This window comes from Nomascus leucogenys, chromosome 17 (assembly GCF_006542625.1).
Source record: "Nomascus leucogenys isolate Asia chromosome 17, Asia_NLE_v1, whole genome shotgun sequence".
Taxonomy (NCBI): domain Eukaryota; kingdom Metazoa; phylum Chordata; class Mammalia; order Primates; family Hylobatidae; genus Nomascus; species Nomascus leucogenys.
In genome coordinates, this window is record NC_044397.1 from 18,339,705 (window position 1) to 18,364,922 (window position 25,218).

The following is a 25,218-nucleotide window of genomic DNA, read 5'->3' on the forward strand; positions in this document are numbered from 1 at the left end:
GTTTCATTGTACTGATTTGGCAACCAAAGCTCAACAGACATACTGGTTGTGTGCTGAATAATACAATGTATTCATAAAACAAATACAGAGCCGTAAAAAAGTCATGTAATTAGCAGCTTCCTGGGTAGAAGCTAAAGTGCTCCATAATTCAAAGATGGGAAGTCGGGACCCAAGATTCGTCAGATCCAGCCTTATGGATAAAGGAACACTAGGGCGTATATTTAAAGGAGTATATTGTTTGGATTATTGGAAGTGAAAACCAGAATATGTCTCAGTGGTGTAAGTAGCATGAGTGAACATGAGAAAAGACAAGCATGATATTTGTTAGGAAGTTTTCTACTAGGCTCTTTAGTTGGCAGGGAACAATAACAGAAGAGTATCTTCTCTCTCTCTTAAGGCCACTCAACTTCTCTGTACATTTACTCTTCCATTATTTTTTTCCAACCCACTTTTTTAAACTTGTATCCTTGGGCCCCCAGCCTTAAGGATCTCTTAATCTCAGCAATCACTTTTCCTGTTTCTATCAGTGAAAATGTTTATATCAGAAAGAATCTGATGAGAGTATAGAATCTTTTAGAGACCACTGACACGTAGATTTCTGGCCAACTATTGTCTCCTTGGGTTATATCTGTTTCAGACAGCTTTGACCACAGGAATGGGATCATGTGGCCCACTGTTAAGAGACAAGGATTTCCTCAACATCCAGAAGTCCTATGTGCTGAATCAGGCGGTCTGTAAAGAGGAAGCCTGAGTCAAGCACAGGGAAAGCATAATGAGTCATGGACCTTCCTGCTTCCTGGATGGAGGTGGAGGGTGGAACTTTTATGAAAACTGTCATCATTTAAAAATTACGTCAAGGCAAAAGGTCTTTTTTCTTCCTGGTAGTTCATGAGGGAAACTGCCTGTCTCCAAAATCTTTGTGTTTGCATCTCCTTTGTACCCTTCTCACTACTCTGAATTTAGTGAAGTGAGCACATACATTTCTGTTTATCAGAAAAATAAAAAAATTCTAGTAATTGAGATTTAGGTTGAATTATGGAGATAACAGTATGAAATGAAAAGAAATTTAGAGAAAATTGAGTAGTGCGAATTATTAAATGATGAACTTTTATAAGGCAAGGACTATGATTTTATCTTTATTTTCTAACGACTAAACCAGCATAGAGATTTGTAGTTAATGCTCAAAAATAGTTGTTAAATAAATAATACACCAGCTATTTCAACACAAGAGGCAAAAAAGAATAAATCCTTAATGTGTAACAATTTTTTCTTGAATTTTTATCAGAATTCTCAAAATTCTCTTCTTTAACTATAGTAGCATTAATTTTTTTTTTTTTTTTTTTTTTTTTTTTTTGAGATGGAGTTTCGCTCTTGTTGCCCAGGCTGGAGTGCAATGGCGCGATCTTGGCTCACCGCAACATCCGCCTCCCGGGTTCAAGCGATTCTCCTGCCTCAGCCTTCCTGAGTAGTTGGGATTACAGTCATGTGTCACCATGCCTGGCTAATTTTGTATTTTTGGTAGAGATGGGGTTTCTCCATGTTGGTCAGGCTGGTCTGGAACTCCCAACCTCAGGTGGTCCGCCCACCTCGGCCTCCAAAGTGCTGGGATTAAGGCATGAGCCACCGTGGCTGGCTTTTTTTTTTTCCCACAGAGTCTCACTCTGTTGCTCAGGCTGGAGTGCAGTGGTGCGATCGGCCCACTGCAACCTCCGCCTCCCACGTTCAAGCCATTCTAATAGCATTAATTTTTTTTATTAATTTTTTACTTTTTTTAGATGGAGTCTTGCTCTATCACCAGGCTGGAGAGTGCAGTGGTGCAATCTTGGCTCACTGCAACCTCCACCTTCCGGGTTCAAGGGATTCCTCTGCCTCAGCCTCCTGAGTAGCTGGGACTACAGGCACATGCCATCACGCCTGGCTAGTTTTTCGTATTTTTTAGTAGAGACGGGGTTTCACCATGTTGGCCAGGCTGGTCTTGATCTCCTGACCTCGTGATCTGCCCACCTTGGCCTCCCAAAGTGCTGGGATTACAGGCGTGAGCCACCGCGCCCAGCCTAATTTTTTTAAAAGTATTTCTTCTGGCTGGGTGCGGTGGCTCATGCTGGTAATCCCAGTACTTTGGGAGGCCGAGGCGGGCGGATCATGAGGTCAGGCGATCGAGACCATCCTGGCTCACGTGAAACCCCGTCTCTACTAAAAATACAAAAAAATTAGCCGGGCGTGATGGTGCCTGCCTGTAGTCCCAGGTCCTTGGGAGGCTGAGGCAGGAGAATGGTGAGAACCCGGGAGGTGGAGCTTCCAGTGAGCCGAGTGATCCACTGCACTCCAGCCTGGGCAACAGAGCGAGACTCTGTCTCAAAAAAAAAAAAAAAAGTATTTCTTCTTCGATTAAAATGTATATATAGTTTGGATACTCATATCTGTTTCTCCTATTTTACTCCAATACTACCACGTGGTCTTTGTAGATACTAAAATTTATAAGTAAAGATGAATCATAAATTTGATAATTAGAAAATAATTAAAATTATATAATGTCCTATATATTATAAAAACTATTCTAAATCTATAACTAATACTGGATTCTAAGATGGCAATCTATTTTCAGAAGCATTTTCTTTTTTCATATTAAATGTTTTTATATTTTTTGGAGTATGAGAAAATGCATAACTTTTAATATAGATATCCCTAATTATTAACAAAATTAAGAATAAATATAATATCTTCCAACTGCATATCTTACTTATTTTCTTAATTTGTTTGCTCATCTACACATATGGCCCCTGAAAAGGCCACCCCATTTCCTAAGTTTATATAATACCATCTTCTAATACCTAGTACCCAGGTACTATCACTTAGCTCAACTTCTTATACTAGTAAGAATCTGTTTAACTCAGCGTTGATTAGGTCCACTATTGCTCCAACCTACTAGAGTATAAACCCTTGAGGTGTAGAGTATTTGACCTAATTGACTTATTCATTATATCCCACGCACCTAGCATGCTTCATGGTGTGGCAAATGCTTTCTGAAAGGTTGAACATCAGATGTTTTCATAAATGGTTAAAGTTTGTATAATTATCACTTAGGGCATCTGGGTGAAATAACTTTGATGTATCTTTAATTAGTTGAGTATATAGAATGAAAGACTAGTATTTAGGTGGCATTCCAGGTGCCCAGCCAAATTAAATACTCCATATTTCTTCGTCATAGACTGGAAGGTTAACAGTATATGCCACTGAGCCCTAGAGGAATTCTTAGAATTTTGTACAGCTGCTCTCATCAATGAATTGTGTACAGAAAGCCTGAATTCTGCTAGTGTATTAGTAGTAGTATGTGCATGTATATGTGAGTATGTTTATATAAATTTATTTATATGTATAAATGGTAGTTTATATATGTATATAGTAGTAATCATTCTAATATAGCAGCTAGTATGATTAGGGATTGTAAAATCCTTCTGTGCTTCCCTATAGAAACCATACGTTACTGGGAAACCAAATAGATATGTGTTTTTCAAATATCTCTGAGAGTGACCCAGAATATTTCATTTTTTTATGATTCTACTATGTGGATTTCATGACCTTGAATGGGTTATGACCCAAAGTTTTAAAAATATTGCTGTAACTGGGACTAAAGAGTTCAGTCAATAGAAATGACTTAAAATTTTAGAGTTGGTAGCCAGCATTACCTGTATATTATTTATGTTTGCTTTGCCTACCTAGTAATAGGCCCTTCTGGAATTCTAATATAAGTGCTAGTATAAAAGGGCAGTGGAATACCTCGGCTTTAGTGTATAAAAGGGCAGTGGAATACCTAGGCTTTAGTTTCTTATCAACTCTTGAAGACCCTCCCTGTACAGAGAGCATCATCAGCATCAGTGGAAGGGCAAAGGGAAACCCATGCATACATAACCGTTTCTGCTTTTTTTTTCTGTTCGATTCTTTTTAACTAATACATTGAGCACTTATAGCAGGTATATGTTCATGGCCTCTTCTGCCAATAAAAACTGGACCTACAGTATTGCAAATAGAACAAAATTCTTCCAATTTGTGCTAGGGATATTTCGGTGGAAACATTTGAGAAGTAATGGAAGACGTAATGAGAGTTACTTCAGGTTATCTTCTGAGTGAATAGTTTAAGCTTTTAAGTGAATACTTTATAAATAAGCTAAACTCCACCTCAAGTAATCTCCCACTGATTTTAGTGAAATTCCAACATTTTGGTAATGGTAAGTATACCCTGTGAAGAAAACATGGTAACATGATATTAGTTTAAGTTTCTTCATGGAGCTAACTGCTGATTTGTATCTAATACTGCACATCCATCTTTCTCAAGAAAACTTTAATGAGGTAGTATCTGCCCTAAAGCTGCCAACTCATGTTTTAACAGTTTTAATAGCCCAGTTGCTCAATATGAAACAGGCTTCCTCACTTAGTGAGAGGATTTCAGTGTCTGAGGGAAGAATATTATCATTTAGATAGACACTGTGCCATAAAACTTTCTATAATGATGTGATAGCTGTTGAGCACTTAAAATATGGCTAGTGTGACTTTTAAATTTTATTTAATTTTAATTAATTTAAATGTAATTTTCTGCATGTGGTTAATGGCTGTCCTGTTGGACAGTGCACTTTCAGATATTACTTTTGATACATTGATTTTGGGTTCATCAGAATTGCTTGCTGTATAGTTGAATGCTGTCCTTAAAAATTGGAATGAAGTGTAATGAGTGGACCTGATTTTGTGTCTAGTTGAAGGTATAACCACACAAAAGAACTGTTTAAAGTGACTTTTAGATATTTTAGTTTTACTAGTTGACTGTATTTTGAGGATCAAAAGAACTGTGTTTTCAGTAATTGTATTATTATGTTAGTGTTGGTGCTGAAAGTGTCAAGAACAGAGGTTGTTGGCACATTAAGTGAGATTTTTGACATGTTAAAAGCAAGGACTACAAATGTAAAAACAGATAACAAATATCCTATAGTTCTGAGTTTGAATTGAACGTGCTGATATGACCTCTGTCATTGAAGTATGAAATATAATTATTTTTAATCAATTATTTTCTTTGAATTTTAAAATCTGTGATAATTTTGAAACAGATTTGATAAAATACTAGCTCCCAATATCAGGATTTTATAACTTAATAGTTACAGTGTTGCTGTTTTTCTTGTCATATTTTTGTTTTAAAATATGTATTAATTTAAGGCACATAAATAATGAAGACATATTTTCATTTATTCAACAAACATTCAATAAGCAACTGTTTTAAGCAAAGTATTCCTCTAAGGCTCTGGGAAATGTAAGATACTAAAAATGTGATTTCTACTCTCATAAACTTACTAATTCTTAGGCAAATGTATGCAAGTTCGTAGTTGTAATACAGGATAAAATATGGTAAGTGCAGTGAAAGAGACAGTGATAAAATACATTGAAACTATTATGGATTTAGAACTTTGACTTCTCCAAATTGTCAGCAGTCAGCAGTGCTAACTAAGGGTTTGGGATCAGCTTAGCTAATTTATGGGTATCCTTGTCAGGGGTGTCATTCATGGTGTCACTTTGACCTGGGAATTAAAGAGTAGGGAGGATTTGATACGCAATTATGGGGCAAGGGATGAAGAACATGTTAAGGAGAGGGTTACAGTTGGAATTAAGGATGTGCGAAAGTATGGTACAAGAACCGGGTGATGGTGACTAATTAAGTTTGATTGGAAATAGAGAGAAAGTAAGTTTTGAGAAATAAGTAAGCCTATAAGGTCAAGCCTAAGGAGTTTGGGTTTAATTTTGTTGTTAATATGAATGGGAGAATAGATATGTGCTACCACATGACTTTTGTCAATGAATTGGTTCATGGGGAAAGAGGAATGAATTAGATGACAGTTCAGGTAAGAGAAATAAAAAGAAGAATTGGGATAGTAATAATGACTATCTTCAGCAACAGTTGGCTATAACAGTTAATTATTAATAGGAGAATTTTGACTTCTATTATAGCCTATGGGAAGTTTTAAAGTAATATGATTGCTAAAAATTTGAATATCAGTTTAGAGCTTTAAAATGCTATAACCTTTAACAGAAGACTTTTAATACTCATCAATTAGAGAGTTAATTTTCTCCCAAACACTACTATTATTATATACCTCCTTTCTAGCAGATAGGCACATGTTAAACTAGCAATCATTAGTTTAGAAACCATTAAACATCAGAAGTACACATTACTTAAATTGGGAATGTTTGAAATTACCTTTTAAATCTATAAGCAATTTGGTTGTTGCATATTTTCTAAGCCTTGTTATTGATATCAGTAGCCAACTAAAGGAGGGAGGACGTACATTAGTGAGTGTTGATAGGACTAGAATAAATTTTTGTGAGCCTGCTTTAAAAATTTTGTTTTAAGGTTAATATGACCCTCAGACATATTAAACAGGTAAAATTTATATAAACTTAATAGTAGCCGTAAAATAGACTCCTACAAACTTCTGGGTTTTTGCAGATCTTTATAACAGGTTCTGAAAAAGCTATTTTTGGGGAAAGTTTTCATGCATTCTAGACAAGACCAGTAATGTCAGAAAGCATGTTATAGGTGCATTTTGTTGTCAGTCTTGCCTACGTTAATGGAGACCTCTGAGAAAAACGGAAGCTGACCAGGGATGCATGCTGGAGCTCCAGAGGTTTGCAGTGTGCTAACCAAAGCACAGTGTGTGTTAAATGTTAATCTCTTTATGTGTCTATAGCGTCTATATCACCTTTAAAACCTTCAAGTTACTAGCCTGAGCAACGCAGGGAGACCCGTCTCTACAAAAAAAAAAAAAATTAAAAAAAAATAATAGCCAGGTGTGCTGGCACAAGCCTGTGGTCCTAGCTACTCAGGAGGCTGAGGTGGGAGGACTGCTTGAGCGTGAAAGGCCGAGGCTGCAGTCAGTAAGCTGTGATCACACCACTGCACTCCAGGCTGGGAGACAGAGTGAGACCTTGTCTCAATGCAAACAAACAAACAAAAAAACTCTAAAACCCAAAACTTCAAGGTTTACTTTTGATATTATCAATCTGGAAAGAGTTAACATGAAATGTTAATATGAAACCATAATACTAAGATTTGGTTTAGCTTAGATGGGTCATACCCATGCTAGTAAAATTCTAGGAAGTTGGGTAGATTCTATTGCTATTTTGGACGTCTGCATTATAAAATTTTGTTTAAAATAATTGGAGCATTTTTTAAAGCTTGGATTGAAAAGTGTAACAAAGGGAGATTTGACTATCTTACATGTTTCATCTATATATTTCATATCTGTTTGATGTATGGTTTCTCAATTAAGAATTATTAATTATAAGTAAATTTAGTATTTACAAAAAATTAAAGCATGATTTTGCTATGTATTTTAGACGCTAGCATTTATGAAATTTTGTCATAAATGTAGGAAAAAATTAACATTAGAAGAAGTTAGTTTTTGACATTGACTAAAAAAGAATAGGTGAAAACCAATATAATGTAATTCCAAGTTTCAGCTTACTTTCAGGAAATAAATTGATGAAAGCTGTATAGTTGAAAATTGTGCATTTTGTTCATTTCTGCCTAGATTTCTTTTTCTTACTTTTTTGAGACAGGGTCTCACTCTCACCCTGGCTGGAGTGCAGTGGTGTAGCCAAACCTCATTGCAGCCTAAAACTCCTGGGCTTAAGCAGTCCTCCTGCCTCAGCCTCCTAAATAGCTAGGACTACAGATAGATGCCTGTAGTCATACTGGCTGGCTAATTTTTTTTTAAATTTAGTAGGGATGGGTTCTTCTGATTTGCCTAGGCTGGTCTCTAACACCTTGCCTCAAGTGATCCTCCCACCCGACCTCCCAAAGTGCTGAGATTATAGGCATGAGCCATCACACCTGGCATTTCAGTCTAGATTTCAATTTCTTTTTGGGTTTATCCGGTTTGGGGTTTGCTCATCTTCTTGAATCTTCAGGTTTTTATGTCTTTAACCAAAAATGAAAAGTTTTTAGCCACCACCTCTTCAAATAATTTTTCAACTCTGCACCATTTTTCCTCCCCTAAGATTCTGTTGGCATGAATCTCAGACATTTTGTTATCGTCTTACAGGTCCCTGAGTCAGTTTTAATTGTTTTTCAATGCTATTTTGTCTGTTGTTCAGACTGGATAATTTCTACTGATCTACCTTTGAGTTCACTGGTTCTTTTTTTTTTTATCATCTTCATTTTGCTATTGAGTCCATCCAGTGAGTTTTTTAATTCAGATTACTTTTGTCAATTCTAAAGTTTCTATTAGTTTTCTTTATGTCTTCTATTTCATTGCTGTTTTTCCATTTGTATCAAGTTTGTTCTTGATAACTCGAATAATCAGCGACTCAGTGGTGTAACATATTGGGCATCAAGAAATACCTATCCATGGATAGTATGCTGTCTCTTCATTATTAGGGGAAAAGCATAAATGAGAGGAAATAGGCTTTATGAGTTTATCTAGAATCTTGCTTTTTGGTTAGTGAATAGGCCAGTAACACTGATAGGTTGGTTCTCAAAATACATGTGGCTTTTTAATGTAAAATTATTTCTTTTTAGTGTTACTGAAATTTTGTGACTCTTTAGGTTAATGGTACCTGGAAATGAAGCTCCAGAGTTTGTGACTAATTCACTTCTTTTGGACCATCCTGGAGAAATGACTATTAATCAACTTCCTAAAGTATCATCAAGGATAGATTTTACCTCTGTAAAATAGCTCATTTCATTGTTGATCATCTTGTGGTCAGTAATTTTTCCTATGCCAAATATAAATTTTAAGGTTAGTTCTTCCCCCTAAAAAAAACAGAAAATGGGTGTGTTTCATTTTTGTGTAATATTTTTTAATGTGGAAAATTGAAATAGACTGAAAAGTATAAAAAAACAAATGAAGCCGGGTGTGGTGGCTCAAGCCTGTAATCCTAGCACTTTGGGAGGCTGAGGTGGGCGGATCATGAGGTCAGGAGTTCGAGACCATCCTGGCCAACATAGTGAAATCCTGTCTCTACTAAAAATACAAAAAAAAATTAGCAGGGCGTGGTGGCGGGCGCCTGTAGTCCCAGCTACTCGGAGAGGCTGAGGCAGGAGAATGGCGTGAACCTGGGAGTCGGAGCTTGCAGTGAGCCGAGATTGCGCCACTGCACTCCAGCCTGGGCGACAGAGCGAGATTCCGTCTCAAAAAAAAAAAAAAAACAAAAAACAAAAAAGAAATGAAAAGTATAAAAACAAATTTAAGTCATTTATAATTTCACCATTCTGAGAACCATTGTTAACATTTTGGTGTATTTCTTTTTTTTTGTTCTTTTTTATTCAAATGTTGTGCGTACATGGCGTATATTATGGGATACATGAGATATTTTGATATAGTCATACAATGCATTATAATCACATCAGGGTAAATGGGATATCCATCACCTCAAGTGTTTATCCTTTCTTTGTGTTAAAAGCAATCCAATTATTGGTGGGTGCAGTAGCTAACGCCTGTAATCCCAGCACTTTGGGAGGCCGAGGCGGGTGGATCACTTAAGGTCAGGAGTTCAAGACCAGCCTGGCCAACATGGCAAAATCCTGTCTCTATTAAAAATACAAAAATTAGCCAGGAGTGGTGGCAGGCACCTGTAGTCCCAGCTACTTGGGAGGCTGAAGTGGAAGAATTACTAGAACCCAGGAGATGGAGATTGCAGTGAGCCGAGATTGCACCGCTATACTCCAGCCTGAGCAACAGAGCGAGACTCTGTCTAAAAAAATTTAAAAAATAAATAAAAAATCCAATTCTGTGTGTTAAAAAAAAATCCAACTGGGCTGTGGCCTGTAATCCTGATCGTTTTGTGATTAATTTTCCAGGTGTCCTTTGAGCTTCTTGTATTTGGATGTCTAGATGTCTAGCGAGGCCAGGGAAGTTTTTCTTGATTATTCTTTCAAATAAGTTTTCCAAACTTAGATTTTTCATCTTTCTCAGGAACACTAATTATTATTCTTATGTTTGGTCATTTAACATAATCCCAGACTCCTTGGTAGCTTTGTTCATTTTTTTTAATTCTTTTTTTTCTTTGTCTGATTGGATTAATTTGAAAGCCTTGTCTTCAAGCTCTGAAGTTCTTTCTTCTGCTTGTTTGATTCTCTTGTTGAAACTTGGAAAGGGAATAGTGGATAGATAACAAAATAAATCACTTAAAACCTCCCCAAGTAGGTGATTGACTCAACAGGTCAGAGTCTAGATGTCTAGACGTTTAGGATGCAGAACTAAACAGAACTAAACATTCCTCCACCATGAGGAAATAAGATTTAATTTTAAGATACCGTGGGCAGTGGTTTGAAATTAGAAATTACAGACCAGGGAACAGTGAAAGCTCCTCCTACTTGAAGGTGAGGACTCAGACTGACATCACAGTGAATAGGATTAGAAAGATAGCCATGTTATTAAGAACTGGAACAAGAACTGATATTCATTAGACCAACGGTTTACCACCTTGTTAAAAAAGCACTGGGACCTTTTCTTTAAACAAAATCTCACATAGAATCACAATGTACAAAACATATAAAAGAAGATCCTTGACACAAGTAGTTGGTATGTGGGCCAGAGCTAGAGCCTCTATTTCAAGGTTGCTGGGAGTAGGTTCCCTACTTCCTAAGACTCTGGAGCATTTTGAAAGGTAATTTCTAGCAATAACAAACCTTTAGAAATCTTTCTCTTTTTGTTGACTTAACTGTCATTAATACAGTCACATGGTAAAACATTCAAGCAGAAAAAGTATATGGTGAAAAATAATTCTCCCATCCTAGAATCCAATTTCCCCATTGCCTAGAAGTAAATACAGTTACAAATTTCTTACATATTTTTCTAGAAATATTCTATGAGCATACAAGTATATGAATATATCTTCCTCTTATTTTTCTTTATCACAAATGAGATCTTGCTATTTATAGTCTCCCCTACCTTGCTCTTTATATTTAGCATATTAGCTAGTATAGGTCTACCTCTTTCTTTTTGAACACCTGCATAGTAATCTAGTAAAGATTTTTAAAATCTAATTTAACAATTCTTTATTGATGGAAATGTGTTTTTAAAGGTCTTTTGCCATTATAGTGGTGTAATAAATATCCTTTATGTATACATTTACCAATGTGTTTGAGTATATTTCTAAGATATATATTCCTTTGAAGACTGTTGAGTAGGAAAGTGGTAATACTAAAAAGACAAACCTAATGTGAGGGTGACCAGCACAAAATAAAAAAAAAAAGAAGAAGAAAAAGAAAAGCCCACATTTTTTGCACGGTATTCACAACCCGTTATCCCTACTTTGTTCTTTAAGAGGTATATTGTTTCTGTTATGTGGTTCTGCATCTTTCCTATTAAAAGGGGCTAGTATTCTATGACCCTGCCACATCCCCCTCTCCGAGAAACACCCAAGAATGATCAATAAATACTAAGGAAAAAAAAAAGGGACTTTTTATTTTAGTTCATCAGACATGTAGTACTTAGACTTTGCTTCCTGGGCTTCTGAGTATACATGGATATTTTATATAGAGTAATATGATTTCTGTTTGATTCTCTGCTTTATTTTTTCACCTCATGCATTGGTTTCAGTTGCTTTCCAGAACTATCTTAAATATTCAAATTGAAATTTTAATTATGTTTCTTAGTTAAGCAAAGTTTTAGGTCTTTTGCTTGTTCTTTGGAGCCCCTTGGATTTGTAGATGAAAGGATCAGCTAACCATACACCATCTCTCTTTTTATCTTTCTAACCTTTGTTTCCTTGTTAGACATTTCTAAGTCTAGTTAGTATTTGAATTCACAGACTATACCTACAATTTAGTTGATCCATAGATATTAAATCTCTCAAATCTTATTATCTTTTATATCTTTTTCGTAAGTCTTAGGATAACGTCTTCCGCACAGATAGCTCATTGCAAAGGAATATTTAATCCTTTGAATGGAAAGGGATACTCTCTGAATAGATTATTTGCTGAGCAATATGAAAACCACTGCTTTTACCCTTGGATAATTTCTCACCATCGGGTCTCTTGAGATAAAAGCACAAGAAGAGTAAATCTTTAAAAGATTTAACAGAAATCTATAATTTAACATGATACACATTTGGAGATAGAATCAAGACTGCCAATAAAAAGAACGATAAAGACAAAATGGAATTAAATTGTTAAATATTTCAATGCAGTATTAATTTTGTGTGTGTTTTTTGTTGGTTTTGGGGGTCAGTTGTTTTTTAACCACCAATTTTGTAAAACTCTGATAGAAACTTGAGAGCTAGTTTAATTCAATCTCATAATTTTTTAGGTAAGGAAACTAGTATTTAGAGGAGTCTGAAACTTGCTGAATATCACAGGTTAACACACAGAACACCTGGTTGCCAGCCAGTTCTGTTTGAGGATGTAATAAATTATTTGTTTATAGTGGTAAAATGTGTCAAATGACAAAAAAAGCAACTCATTTTACATATTCACATTTTAAACCACTATATACCATACTTAATTCCTTGAAATTCTGTTTCGGAAAATGTAGGTAAATAAAAATTTTATGAATAGAATCCTTTTCCTGTGAACATATTATTTTCAAAGAATAATTTTGTCTGCTGTCTGATAAGGTATTTCGGCCACATCCCCTATATCTGAATGTCCTTTAACAGAAAATTTTTCATTTGTTGCCTGGTTTTTGTTTTTGTTTTGCTATTTAATATCTTGAAGTTTTATATGTTCAATGTTCAGTTGCCTGAAAGTTGTCTAAACAAATAATTATATGTAAACCTTTCTCAGAATTTTTAGAAAATATTGAACTTGTATAATAAAACTCTACTCTTAGTGGTTCTAATAAACCAAAAGAAGTAGCATAGTGACTACCTCCTGATATTCTTCCTAATTATCATATTTCTCTGAGGTTACATTATAAAGAAAAAGTAAGGACTCACTGAATCTGCTGTGTTTTGAACTCCCACATATAACTTTTGCTACTGTTAGTACAAATAAAATCATTCTTTAAAAAAAGTGCTTTCAGGAAAAATATCTAAGTCTATTTTTATTTGTAATTTCTGCATCTTTAATCTATGGCTATACTTTTTTTTTTATCACCCTGCTTTTCTTGACTGTATATGGCAATACTAAAGTATCAGTGCACCTGAAATACAGGGAACTAATCGTGTTTACATATCTCAGGCAACGTGTCTTGGTCTCCCTGTTAGCACCTGTTCAGGTTTACACCTACCAGCTGTCAGTGTTCATGAACTCTATGATTACACAAAACAGGAATACTTGAGATACATAAACTTGAACAATATTATCATTAACAACTGATCATTGAATACTTTTATAGTACATAAAATCGTCATGCAGGGAAGAAGTTGTGGTCTGTCATTTTCATAAATTTGGATTTTTATTTGCACTCAGAATTGTTATAGATAAATGTCATTTTAGTAAAATACAGCAAATTTATGTTACCCAGTATGAGTGAGCTTTGTAATGTGTGTTAATTGCATGTGATACATTATCAGTGTTTAAAAATTTGGATAAAATGTGAAATATTAGACTCTTAGAAGGATGCTGACACAAAAGATGTTGAGTATAATTTTATCACTACAGTAGCGTTGAGTCATCAAAATCAGCTTGACTCATCTTACTATTATAGTTATATAGAATTACTATTAAAGTTTTAGCTAGTTGAATTTCAAATAATAACCTTTTTGATACTTCAGAGCAGAGTTTTTCACCCATAGCAGCACTGACAACTTAGTTTGGATAATTCTGTAGGGGGAAGACTGTTCTTGTCCATTTTAGGGTATTTAACAGCATCCCTGGCCTCTATCTCCATTCAATGCCATTAGCACTCTTCCAGTTGTGACAACCAAAAATGTCACCCATATGTTTCCTGGTGGGGGAGATGGTGTGTCAGAAAACCAAAATCACTGCTTTAGGCTACAGGAAAGATCTATAATGTATCAAATCATTTGTAGTCCCTTCATCTTTTGCACATATTTCTCCCATGGTTCACAACTTTTTTTTTTTCACTATAGTGTTTTACGTTAATTTGTGGTTGTAGTCGTCTTTAACTAGTTAACTTTCTTTTTTCTTTTCTTCTCATTTTTTTGTTTTGTTTTGTTTTTGTTTTTGTTTGAGACAGAGTCTCGCTCTGTTGCCCAGAATGGAGTGCAGTGGTGCGACCTTGGCTCACTGCAATATCCACCTCTTGAGTTCCAGCAATTCTCCTGCCTCAGCCTCCTGAGTAGCTGGGATTGCAGGCACCCACCACCACGTGGGTCTTGTTAATTTTTGTATTTTTAGTAGAGACAGGGTTTCACCATGTTGGCCAGGCTGGTCTCGAACTCCTGAACTCAAGTGATCTGCCCACCTCGGCCTCCCAAAGCTCTGGAATTACAAGCGTGAGCCACTGCACCCAGCCTAGTTAAATTTTGAAATAAGGCATCCCAGCACTTTGGGAGGCAAAGACAGGCAGATAGTTTGAACTCAAGAGTTCAAAACCAGCCTGGGCAACATGGCAAAAACCTGTCTCTACCAAAAAATAGAAAAAATTAGCCAAGCATGGTGACAGGCACCTGTAGTCTCAGTTATTTGGGAGGCTGAGGTGGGAGGATCACTGGAGCCCAGGAGGTTGAGGTGCAGTCAGCCATGATCACAACACTGCACTCCAGCCTGGACGACAGAGAGAGACCTTGTCTCAAAAAAAAAAAAAAAAAAAATGACCAAGTTATACATTAGAAACTATAATCTCTTGAATGGCCTTAAGTAAAAAGATGTACCTACTAGATATTCTTCCATTGTTGAATTATAGATGGGAGGTCATGTTATTATACTCTGTTTGTTTTGATCTTGTGATATCTAGGCTGGTTTTGAACACAAAGAATGGGTTAGTTCGTGATCATTTGGAACCCAAGATTAAAGGGGTATTCTTAACACAAAGGGTCAGAATGAGAGGCCATTATAGGAGCGTAGGTGTCAGATGTGGATGCTCTAGCCCTAACAGAAATATAGGAATAGATGGTTCTTGGATACCTGAACTGTTTTTATTTTAATGAATATATTTTTCTTAAAAGATATGAATAAATGAGTTTCTGCAGATTTTTATGTACTATGCTTGAATTATAAATAATAACTCGTGATAACATATATTTTGTCAACAAAATGAATGTATTAATTTTTCATCTGTATTTGTATTATAGATGAAAAATCAGCTTATTTGGAAAATTTTAAGATGATGTACTTTACCACATTGGTATCTGTACAGTTATGAGACATTTATTTTAAATTCTTAACACTTAATCTATCTGACTAAAAATATAATGCCATGGTAAGGATATACATAATCTACAAATGGTATAACTCTTAAATATTCACTTTAACATGAATAATTTAGAATACCGTAAGGTTTCTTTTCTTGCCACATATACACATGGGTAATTATATACATAGATGCTCACTCATTAAAAACAATAGCTCACAAGTATTAAATGCTAGGTACTCTGCCCTTTACGTGCATTATCTCATTTAATCCTCTCAACTACATCTTCTTCAAATCACTCATGAGGAAATTGAGAACTGAGAGAAATTACATAATTTTTACAAGATCACAACTAATAAACTTCAGGCACAGTGTTTGAACCCAGATAATGTTTATTAGCAAATATCTCACTGACACAATGTAGTCTGTTCTTCATTCCTTCAAGGTGTAGGTTTTTATACTCTTTAACTTCAATGCATATGTATTTTTTTTTAGTGTTTACTATATGGAAGACTTTGTGGGGTTTTTTTGTTTTTGTTTTTTTTACTTTTGATTTTGAAATAATTTTAGACCTAAAAATAAAAAACAGTTCACATATATTTTTCATCCAGCTTCTCCTAATGTTAATAAGTTGTATAACCGGAGTACAATTATCAAAATTATAAACATCAGGAAATTAACATCGATAGAATAGTATTAACTAAACTAGAGACCTTATATGATTTTACTAGTTTTGCCATTAATATCCTTTTCTTGTTCTAAAATCCAACTTAGGATCCCACATCCCATTTAGTTGTGGGATCCTAGGTCTCACACTAAGGAATTCCTAGTCTCCTTAATCTCCAACCTATGGTAATTCCAGTCTTTTTTTTTCTTTCTTTCTTTCATGACCATGACACTTGATGAATACTGGTCAGTTATTTTGTATATGGTTTTTCAATTTGGGTTTGTGTGGTTTCTCATGGTTCAGCTGAGTTTGAGTATTTTTGGAAAGAATGCCACAGAAGTGATGGACTCTTCTGGGGCATCAGAAAATACATGATGTTGATACTTTGTTATAGGTAATGTTGTTTCTCCACTGTGAAAGTATTCTTTTCATCTTTTTATTTAATTGATATTTTGGAGGAGATACTTTGAGACTATGCAAATATCCTGTTTCTCCTCAAATTTTGACCCACTGCTTTTACTAACCTTTGGTGCATATTATTTTATTTTATTTTTATTATTTTTATATATATATTTTCATTATACTGTAAGTTCTAGGGTACATGTGCACACCGAGCAAGTTTGTTACATATCTATACTTGTTCTTTGACTAGTTCTTACAATATGGTAAGCCAGTGATTGTTTTGTGGATTTTTCACAGTTACACAATTTTACAATTACAAAGGCATTGCCTTCTCACCTTTTAACTATCAAGTTGATGGCCAGGATTTCTTGTGCTTTAGCAGGGGATGATAGTAAATAAAACTGAAAGAATAATATTTAACTTAAAAAGAAAATTTGGAGAACTAATCCTTGTGAATTCAGGCATAAGACAATCTTCATTCTAGAGTACAAAGGCTAGAGTAGATTTGTTAAATTTCTATAAAATGACAAAAAAAAGGATATGTATAAGATGAACTTGGAGTAGTTGACCCAATTTTTGGTTATTAGAACTAAGAAATGCCTATTAAAAACAACAACTACTTAAGACCAGTATGAGAGAATTAGTACTTTACATGCAAGAAGACTACTCAGCCACCTAATAAATCTTAGGCTAAAAATATCTAGTATAAATATAGTTGAAATAAAATAATACATGAATAATGTCTATAATAGAGCTTCTAAGGAAAATGGTTACATAAGCATATGTTTTTAAGAAGTTAAGCCCCTTCTTACTTAAATGAGCAAAAAGAACCAGAAATAGAAGAAAAAAAATTACACCTTTACTGAAACTAAAAAAGGCCCCAGCCTTATACTACTAGCTCTAGTTCTACTCTCATTGCCAGGTTTAAATTTTTTTAAGCAGTACTGTAGCAAACAACATTGTATATGTCACTTTACCTAATGATACTTTATCTCTGTGTGTGTGTGGGGGGGGGGGGGGTGTGTGTGCATGTGCGCATGCATTTGTGCGTGTGCATTTATTTTATTTAAATAATTATTCAGATTAATTCTTCAGGGAAAGTAATATCCATTAAGCAGTATGTATACAAGACTACTTCTTTTGCCTTCTTGATTTTCCTTACTTTAGTCCTGAATCAGGTTTTATCAACAATAAGAAATACCTATACTTCATAGCATATTATCCTATAAAAAGTTAATGACTATTTTATATTGAGCTCTTATATGCCAAGTACTCAGCTAAAGTGCTTATCTTATTATGTCACCAAATTATTTCTGCTGTGGAGTACAAAGGCAAATTTTTTTAAACGCCTTCCATTATTTTTTTTACACAGTATATTTAAGTAGCAAATAGAATTCTTGAGGACAATGAGGTTACCAGCTATAAAGAAAAAATAGCTTTTTCCTAAACTCTCTTCTAGGTAAAGAGTCCATATTTTTTGTATTTAGTGAAATGAGACTTGGTAAAAATAATTTTTATGGGCCTTACCATCAGACAGCCACATGTCTCAATGTTCATTAGTTACTGTTGCTGACCCAAAACCTACCCTTTAAACATTAGCTGCATGCAGCCATCAGTAGCAACTATGCCTTTCCCATGATGAATGCTGATAAAGAGAAATACAAATTCTGTAAGAATGTGGACAGACTCATCATAGCAGTACTGTCATTTATGGAAGTGATTTACAGCAATACCAGAATATGAAGAGAAGTTTTTGAATTCTGTATGATTGGAAAGCTCATTGAAATGGTCTTTCTAATGATGTTGTATGTCAATTTAAGATTACCTTCCCCATATGTATCTATCTTATGAGAAAAATTATCTACATACTTTATGGATTCAATCAACAATTAGGCACACTAGCCTTGCATTATTTTAATTAGTCAGTGTTTTTAAATGAAATCCAACTATTTTTCTTAGTAAATATACAGTTCTTCTGTGAGTTGCCTGTAGAATTCAATACAGAAATCTTTCTGTAGTTAGATTATTTAAATGGTGAGAGTTTTCATGTGGCTGATCATAAATTCACTTATAGGCAAGCACTATCTTTTTTCTTTTATTATTATTATTATTATTATACTTTAAGTTTTAGAGTACATGTGCACAATGTGTAGGTTTGTTACATATGTATCCGTGTGCCATGTTGGTGTGCTGCACCCATTAACTCGTCATTTAGCATTAGGTATATCTGCTAATGCTGTCCCTCCCCCCGTCCCCCACCCCACAACAGTCCCTCCCCCCTCCCCCCACCCCACAACAGTGTGATGTTCCCCTTCCTATGTCCATGTGTTCTCATTGTTCAATTCCCACCTATGAGTGAGAACATGCGGTGTTTGGTTGTTTGTCCTTGTGAGAGTTTACTGAGAATGATGGTTTCCAGTTTCATCCATGTCCCTACAAAGGACATGAACTCATCATTTTTTATGGCTGCATAGTATTCCATGGTGTATATGTGCCACATTTTCTTAATCCAGTGTATCGTTGTTGGACATTTGGGTTGGTTCCAAGTCTTTCCTATTGTGAATAGTGCCACAATAAACATACATGTGCATGTGTCTTTATAGCAGCATGATTTATAGTCTTTTGGGTATATACCCAGTAATGGGATGGCTGGGTCAAATGGTATTTCTAGTTCTAGATCCCTGAGGAATCACCACACTGATTTCCACAATGGTTGAACTAGTTTACAGTCCCACCAACAGTGTAAAAGTGTTCCTATTTCTCCACATCCTCTCCAGCACCTGTTGTTTCCTGACTTTTTAATGATCACCATTCTAACTTACTGTAGATTGTGTTCTCTTTAAAGCATCTGTGAATTTAATGACTTTCTTGCTTGATTGTGGGATCAGTGCATGCATAGAGTATTAAAATGAATATAAAATGCCCATTATATTCCAAATTTTTAATATCAGCATTAGTTATTGCAGTAATGCAAGGCTACATCCACAAAGCCCAACAAATTAATAAAGATGATTAGAAGTGCTTTGGTCATTTTAAATGGGTGACAACTAAGGCCATTTTGAAATCATGGTTTAAACTTGCCTCAAGTTAAACTCTGAAATGTATTTGCCTTTTTTGAGGGGTATGTGGGGGATTCCCAGGCCAGATTCTTGGACACTTAAGAGCTACAAGTATATTGCTATCTGTATTTAGAAGATAAGGGTGCAGACCATTCAAATGTGGTGGTATCTTTTTTTAATTTTTCATTAAGGTAACATAGGAATTCTGTTGCAAGTGAACCGATGTGAGGTAATTTGGGATGAATAGGACGAATATAACATGTTAATTTATGGTTGTGGCAACACACATTTTGTGTGAAATTACTATATTCAAACCACTATTAATTTGGGGGGTATAAGAAAACTCAAGAGGATTTGGTATACTTAAACTTATTCCATAAGTTGGTATTTTAAATTATATTGTTTTTATCTACTCCATATTTTCTCTTTCCAAAGAACATGTATTTAGAAATTTATTTTATATTTTTAAAAGTATACAAAAAGTTTAAATATGTTGAATTCTTTTGAAAAAATTTTTTATCTGATACTGAGAATTAATATTTTCCCCTCTCATAGATATGGAGTCTGGAGAACGGTTACCATCCTCAGCAGCCTCCTCTACTACACCAACTTCATCTTCGACACCTTCTGTGGCTTCAGTAGTTTCAAAAGGTGGCCTTTCCACTGGAGTTGCTTCACTTAGCTCTACAATCAACCCATGTGGTGAATACCCTTTTTAAACTCAATTTTAGAATGCCATTCTTTTAATAATTTGCATAATATTTTATTGAGCACTGAATAAAATGTTCTCATGACTTGCATTGACCTGTTGAATAAAGGCTAGGTTAAACACCTAGTCTTTTTGCTTTTTCAGGATTTTACACTGGGATAGCACTGGTTATTCTATTCTTGTTAGGAATTGTCTTTGAGAGTTAAATCTTGATATCTTAATTTGTTTTATCATTTTAATTAATAAATTAGTGAAGTCTTTTAAAACAATAGGCCCAAGAGGGAAAGAAATAGAAGGAAGTCGTTGGTAGACACTTTGCCCTAGATTTCCTTACAGTATTTGAAATGACCTTGTAAGCTCCAGCTACTCCAGTTCACAGATGTATACTAAGGCAGATCATTTACTTGATGGAAAATATTTTTAAAGTTTAGAGCATAACAGATTTCTTAAACATGAATAAAATTTGGCTGAGTGCAGTGGCTCACCCTGTAGTCCCAGCACTTTGGGAGACCATGGCGGGTGGATCACCTGAGGTCAGGAGTTCGAGACCAGCCTGACCAACATGGGGAAACCTCATCTCTACTAAAAATACAAAATTAGCCAGGCATGGTGGTGCATACCTGTAATCCCGGCTACTCAGGAGGCTAAGGCAGGAGAATCGCTTGAACCCGGGAGGTGGAGATTGCAGTGAACCAAGATTGTGCCATTGCACTCCAGCCTGAGCAACAAGAGCGAAACTCCGTCTCAAAAAAAAAAAAAAAAAAGAATAAAATTTATATTTGCCTAAAAGGAGAGCTTTATTTCAGACATGAAAATATCCTCCATTTTGTTTAATTAGGTAGAAGATATCTCTAAGCACCTCCCAAAATCACTCTTGGTTCTTTTACAAAGGTGTGGTAGAATACATTCCTTTTATTAAATACCTAAAGTTAATCAACTCATTTATTTATCGTTAGGAAACATTTTAACTTTAACTATTTCTTATCTTATACATTATTTCATGTTTATAAGCAGTAAACTAAATGATAATTTTCTTATTCAGAAGTTAAGTTGAAACTTTTGCATAAATGTGATGCATAAATATGTAATATTTGCTTACAAAATACCTTAGCAAATTGTCAAATAAGTGTTTTCATTTATTTTTGTTTTTCCAATCAATGGAATGACAAAAAGGCTGTCATTCTGTCATTATATTATGATCAAACCATTTTCTAATATATTCTCAGGGATTACAAAATAACTAAAATAGCACTATATGTGTGTGTATGTATATATATATATATATATATATATATATATATTTTTTTTTTTTTTTTTTTTTTTTTTTTTTTTCGAGACAGAGTCTCGCACTGTCACCCAGGCGGGAGTGCAGTGGCACAATCTTGGCTCACTGCAAGCTCCACCACCTGGGTTCACACCATTCTCGTGCCTCAGCCTCCCGAGTAGCTGGGACTATAGGTGCCCACCACCACGCCTGGCCAATTTTTTGTATTTTTAGTAGAGACGGGGTTTCACCATGTTAGCCAGGATGGTCTTGATGTCCTGACCTCATGATCCGCCCTCCTCAGCCTCCTAAAGTGTTGGGATTACAGGCGTGAGCCACTGCACCCAGCCGCGCTATGTATTTTTTAAAAATCAATATAACTTCTCCACCTTGTGTACAATCTTCATCAAGTAATTAACAAGTTTCTTCACATTTCCCTTATATGCAAAACGATGGCTGGACTGTAAGTGTCCAAGCCTCTGCTGATATACTGTGCTCAAAAATAGCGATGCTATGATTGACTTTTTACCTTAGATAACTTTGTGTAAATGATTGCACACAGCTGTACTTGTGTAGTTATATTTTCCTGTTATTTGTAACTCTTCTTTCTCTTTCCCCTGTTGTGAGCTCCTTTCAGTGTATTCTAATCTGCTGTCTTATTTATTTCTGAATTAGTCTTTAACATACATAGTATTCCTAAAGAAATGTCTTTTCTTATGTTGAAGGCTTCGATAGCATCCTTGAGTACAGATTCTGAGTTTTCTGAACACTTTTTTCTCACTTGGTTTTCTGAATTAGTGACATTGGAATTTGCTTGCGGTTCTCATGAGTCATATGTTGGGCACTATTTTTTGTTTGTTAGTGGATGGTTGGAAGCTGCAGAAGGGATAGAGTATGCCGAGTTGCTGAATAACATTAGAAACCTTGTCTAGAAAGGGATGCATTTTTTTAATCGTTATTTGCTACTAGTAAAAAAGAGTACAGAGTATTTATATTAAGATGCTTACATTGAATGAAAGTATAATTCCATTTACTCAGAAATGTGTCATTTATTAACACATATTTTTAGTACCTAAAACATGAGTTTTTTTCATTATGTAGGTAAAATAATTTTTTTTTAACTTTCACAGTGTTGTAGTCCATGTTTAAAATAAAGCCTTTTACAGCAGCCCCAGTCAGGGGCTTACAGATGAAACTCCCATACCCCTGGGACAGAGGACCTGGGGGAAGGTGCGGCTCTGGGCATAGCTTCAGCAGACTTAAACATTCCTGCCTGCCAGCTTTGAAGAGAGCGGCAGATCTCCCAGCACAGCGCTCGAGCTCTGCTAAGGGACAGACTGCCTCCTCAAGTGGGTCCCTGACCCCCATTTATCCTGACTGAGAGACACCTCCTAGCAGCAGTGACAGATACCTTAAGCAGGAGAGCTCCAGCTGGCATCTGGCAGGTGCCTCTCTGGGACGAAGCTTCCAGAGGAAGGAACAGGCAGCAATCTTTGCTGTTCTGCAGCCTCCACTGGTGATACCCAGGAAAACAGGGTCTGGAGTGGACCTCCAGCAGACCTGCAGCAGAGGGGCCTGTTAGAAGGAAAACTAACAAACAGAAAGGAATAGCATCAATATCAACAAAAAGGACGTATAAACAGAAACCCCATCCAAAGGTCAACAACATCAAAGACCAAAGGTAGATAAATCCACAAAGATGAGGAAAAACCAGTGCAAAAGGGCTGAAAACTCCAAAAACCAGAACACCTCTTCTCCTACAAAGGATCACATCTCCCATCCAGCAAGATAACAAAACTGGATGGAGAATGAGTTTGACGAATTGACAGAAGTAGGCTTCAGAGGGTGGGTAATAACAAACTCCTCCGAGCTAAAGGAGCATGTTCTAAACCAATGCGATGAAGCTAAGAACCTTGGAAAAATGTTAGAAGAATTGCTAACTAGAATAACCAGATTAGAGAAGAACATTAATGACCTGATGGAGCTGAAAAACACAGCATGAGAACTTTGTGAAACATACACAAGTATCAACAGCCGAATCAATCAAGCAGAAAAAAGGATATCAGAGATTGAATCAACGTAATGAAATAAAGCATGAAGACAAGATTAGAGAAAAAAGAGTGAAAGGACAGAACAAAGCCTCCAAGAAATATAGGACTATGTGAAAAGACCAAACCTATGTTTGATTGGTGTACCTGAAAGTGACAAGGAGAATGGAACCAAGCTGGAAAACACTCTTCAGGATATTACCTGGGAGAATTTCCCCAAGCTAGCAAGACAGGCCAACATTCAAATTCAGGAAATACAGAGAACACAAAGATACTCCTCAAGAAAAGCAACCCGAAGACACATAATCGTCAGATTCACCAAGGTTGAAATAAGAGAAAAAATATTAAGGGCAGCCAGAGAGAAAGGTCGGGTTACCCACAAAGGGAACCCCATCAGACTAACAGCAGATCTCTCTGCAGAAACCCTACAAGCCAGAAGAGAGTGGGGGCCAATATTCAACATTCTTAAAGAAAAGAATTTTCAATCCAGAATTTCATACCCCGCCAAACTGAGCTTCATCAGCGAAGGAGAAATAAATCTTTTACAGACAAGCAAATGCTAAGAAATTTTGTTACCATCAGTCCTGCCTTACAAGAGCTCCTGAAGGAAGCACTAAACATGGAAAGGAATAACCAGTACCAGCCACTGCAAATACACACCAAATTGTAAAGACCATCAACACTATGAAGAAACTGCACCAACTAACAGACAAAATAACCAACTAGCATCATAATGACAGGATGAAATTCACACATAACAATATTAACCTTAAACGTAAATGGGCTAAATGCCCCAATTAAAGGACACAGACTGGCAAATTGGATAAACAGTCAAGACCCATCAGTGTGCTGTATTCAGGAGACCCATCTCACGGGCAAAGACACACATAGGCTCAAAATAAAAGGATGGAGGAATATTTACCAAGCAAATGGAAAGCAAAAAAAAGCAGGGGTTGCAATCCTGCTCTCTGATAAAACAGACTTTAAACCAACAAAGATCAAAGGAGACAAAAAAGGGCATTACATAATGGTAAAGGGATCAGTGCAAAAAGAAGAGCTAACTATCCTAAATGTATATGCACCCAATACAGGAGCACCCACATTTATAAAGCAAGTTCTTAGAGACCTACAAAGAGAATTAGACTCCCACACAATAACAGTGGATGACTTTAACACCCCACTTCCAATATTAGATCAACAAAACAGAAAATTAACAAGGATATTCAGGGCTTGAACTCAGCTCTGGACCAAGCAGACCTAATACACATCTATAGAACCCTCCATCCCAAATCAAAAGAATATAGAGTCTTCTCAGCACCACGTCTCACTTATTCTAAAGCTGACCACATAATTGGAAGTAAAACACTCCTCAGCAAGCACAAAAGAACAGAAATCATAACAAACAGTCTCTCAGACCACAGTGCAATCAAACTAGAACTCAGGATTAAGAAACTCACTCAAAACCACACAACTACATGGAAACTGAATAACCTGGTCCTGAATGACTGCTGGGTAAATAACAAAATGAAGGCAGAAATAAAGATGTTCCTTGAAACCAATGAGAACAAAGACACAATGTACCAGAATCTCTGGGGCACAGCTAAAGCAGTGTGTAGAGGGAAATTTATGGCACTAAATGCCCACAAAAGAAAGCGGGAAAGATCTAAAATCAACACCCTAACATCCCAATTAAAAGAACTAGAGAAGCAAGAGCAAACAAATTCAAACGCTCTCAGAAGACAAGAAATAACTAAAATCAGAATAGAGCTGAAGGAGATAGATAAAATACCCTTCAAAAAATCAATGAATCCAGGAGGTGGTTTTTTT

The 25,218-nt window shown here is 35.7% G+C and overlaps 1 protein-coding gene across 1 annotated transcript in view; it reads left to right on the plus strand.

Moving 5' to 3' along the window:
* The window catches only part of BAZ2B (bromodomain adjacent to zinc finger domain 2B), a 321,145-nt gene that overhangs the window by 120,870 nt on the left and 175,057 nt on the right, over positions 1-25,218 (plus strand). The window contains exon 3 of the mRNA XM_030796599.1: positions 19,926-20,072. Coding sequence (XP_030652459.1) covers positions 19,928-20,072 — 145 coding nt within the window. The 5' untranslated portion in view covers positions 19,926-19,927. The remainder of the gene's footprint in view (positions 1-19,925; positions 20,073-25,218) is intronic.